This window comes from Temnothorax curvispinosus, unplaced genomic scaffold (assembly GCF_003070985.1).
Source record: "Temnothorax curvispinosus isolate PA1 unplaced genomic scaffold, ASM307098v1 QBEX01015882.1, whole genome shotgun sequence".
Lineage (NCBI taxonomy): Eukaryota > Metazoa > Arthropoda > Insecta > Hymenoptera > Formicidae > Temnothorax > Temnothorax curvispinosus.
In genome coordinates, this window is record NW_020225662.1 from 1 (window position 1) to 2,500 (window position 2,500).

Consider the following 2,500-nt stretch of genomic DNA (forward strand, 5'->3'; position numbering starts at 1 on the left):
GTTTAAATTTAACGTTTGTATTTCGTAATTTAGCAAGCAGACTTGAATTTTTATTTTGTTCGTACGATGTTCGGCAGTTTCCACAAAAAAATTCGTCCAGAAATATTTTTATATTTTTAACAAGATTTTTTGTACTTTTAACAAAGTTATAAATAAAAATATGGGCTGGTCTCTGAGAAATACGACACGTAGTCAGCATGTAGAGAATTAAACTTTAATTTAAAATTTAATAAAACAAAGTGCGATTTACAGAAATTATAAAATGACAGAATTTTGCTATTAATAGATTGATTAATGTGATAAAATAATACGTTATTTAATCTTGAATCATCGAGCTTGGATTTTATTTCTAAAGATGAATAAATATTTGGAATGGTTCCATCTATTTTTAAAAAATGTTTAAAGGTATCATCTACCGAGTTAACTGAAGTGTCTTCGAAGCGATTAAGGTCTCTCGTGATTGATCCGCTCGAAGATCAATGGGGATTCTGTGGATATATCGCGGACGCCGGTGACGAAACGATCGTCGTTTATAGCTCGGGTAATTTACTTACATTAGATAGGATTCGAGGAAAATTTATGAGGCGCCACAGAAATTATTCTTAGTTTTTGTGTCGATTGCGATACAAATTCCAGGATTGCGCAAGTGGTGGAAATTGAGAATGTTACACGGACCCGAAATTCCTCGCGTGGAATCCATCGACCTCGCTGTTTCTCGGAGGAGTTCGACCTTATACATGACGGGGCATGATACGCACGATCTGTTTAGCATTGATCTGGAAATGATTAGGACGGATGGCGTTTTACAAATAACACCTTCACGCGTGCGTGCCAAGTCAAATTATTTTTCGGTATTATTCGTCGTACTGAATTGATATACACATCAGCAGTGTTCCATATCTATCGACAATTTTTTATACAAGTTTTAAATAAGAATGCAGACAAGGCAACTGTGTATGATTTTTTTTATTGTCCGCATTTTCGATAATAATCTTCGAGAAAATGCGGACAAAATGATTCGTAGATTTTTTTTAATGATATTATTTTAGGGAGTACAAAATGTAACGGTGACCTGGCTTGGGAAGAAATTAGGCTCTTCCGTGGGCCTGTTGAGCGATTTAAAAGACGGCCTGCACTATTTTATGACTTCGGAGAGAGCCAGCGTGCGATGGGACACTAAGCTTCCTTTGAACGTAAATTATTTAATTCAATCCCCTCTAAAAGCCGCATTGTGAATAATTGATTGATCTGTCCTTTCAGGCGCAGTGTCATTCGGTTCTGGTACAAAACGATGACGTCCCGTGCATAACCGATTACATAATGGATGCGCGAAGAAACGTTTGGGGCTTAGTGAATTCGAAATGTCCCGGCGCAATAAAGAAAAATATTTCAAGTAATTCGATCCTTAAATTCAGAACAATTAAAATTCAAAAGTACTCCTATACATTGTAGTGCAATGTTCGTTTTTTCAATTTTAATAAAACATCTAATGGAAAGTTTTTTATAGAATTACGGCGGTTGTCTTAATTCTTCGATCTTTGCCCTTATTTTTACTGTTAATTACTTGAAGAAAGTAACAGATAGAACGTCGGTATTTTCGAAATGAGGAATAACTCTAACTAAAAGGAAAAAAAAAACTTAAAATAGTTTAAGACGTCTTTACCATAAATGAAACTAGTTTTATCCCTATTTATACATGGGTTACATAAGTTGGCACGTGTGGCTCCGTATATATACGTTTACATAAGCTGGCGTTTATTAGCCGTTTCGATATGACTTACATAACAACACACAATTACAGGTATTATATATAATTAATTAATTAATCACTTTTTTCGATCGTTGAGCAGGTGAATAATTGCAAGGTTCAAAAAATTTGCCTTGAGAACTGACAGTTATATGCCGGAATCGATTTGAACATCGACAAGTAACTTTTACACTGGTCAACTCGTCCAAATACGCTATCTTAGAGCGCGATAACATGCGAATCCTTTGTCATAGTTACGTTATTATGGAAGAAAAAAATATTGTACATTAATTATCTAATTATCTATGCAACTGAAAGAAATGTTCCAGCGCGTTACATTAATTGATATATAATATTCGTAGATTAAACTTGCTATCTACGAGGATCAAGGCGCAAGATGCTGCCGGTTACATGACTAGATCAGCGACAAAATAGAACTTGACCTTCCTATCTTTTTTTTTAATTTAAGCGACGATTAAATGCATTAATTAATAGATTAACTGACGTCATAATATTGAGAAACGCCGTATGGTTTGATAATCGTCGCGAAGAAAAAATTGGATCGTTTGTTCGATTTGTGGAAGTAGGAACTAAAATCAACATAATTTTGTTAAAATTATTTCGATGCCGTAAATAATAGAAAAATGTACCTTACGCTAATTGTCGTGTCTCCATTGCCATTCCATTGATAACTATTTTTACGTGTCCGATGCATCGAAATACGAAGTATACTCTCTAAAATTACCGATTTCA

The 2,500-nt window shown here is 34.5% G+C and overlaps 1 protein-coding gene across 2 annotated transcripts; it reads left to right on the plus strand.

The window, feature by feature from the left end:
• Positions 1 to 75: 75 nt before the first annotated feature.
• LOC112466108 lies at positions 76 to 2,110 on the plus strand. Of its 2 annotated transcripts, none has more exons than XM_025033997.1 (4): positions 76 to 541; positions 637 to 851; positions 1,050 to 1,193; positions 1,261 to 2,110. In XM_025033997.1, the coding sequence occupies exons 1-4, from the start codon at positions 373 to 375 to the stop codon at positions 1,450 to 1,452; spliced, it is 720 nt and encodes a 239-aa protein (XP_024889765.1). In that variant the 5' UTR covers positions 76 to 372; the 3' UTR covers positions 1,453 to 2,110. The 2 variants fall into 2 exon arrangements, with proteins under 2 accessions (XP_024889765.1, XP_024889766.1); XM_025033998.1 differs by having other exon boundaries at positions 81 to 541; positions 637 to 824.
• Positions 2,111 to 2,500: the final 390 nt, after the last annotated feature.

Coding starts and splice junctions, on each gene's coding strand:
- LOC112466108 (XM_025033997.1), top strand. CDS start 373: ATGGTTCCATCTATTTTTAAAAAATGTTTAAAGGTATCATCTACCGAG. Junction 542..636: donor GATCGTCGTTTATAGCTCGG/GTAATTTACTTA, acceptor TACAAATTCCAG/GATTGCGCAAGTGGTGGAAA. Junction 852..1,049: donor CCAAGTCAAATTATTTTTCG/GTATTATTCGTC, acceptor ATATTATTTTAG/GGAGTACAAAATGTAACGGT.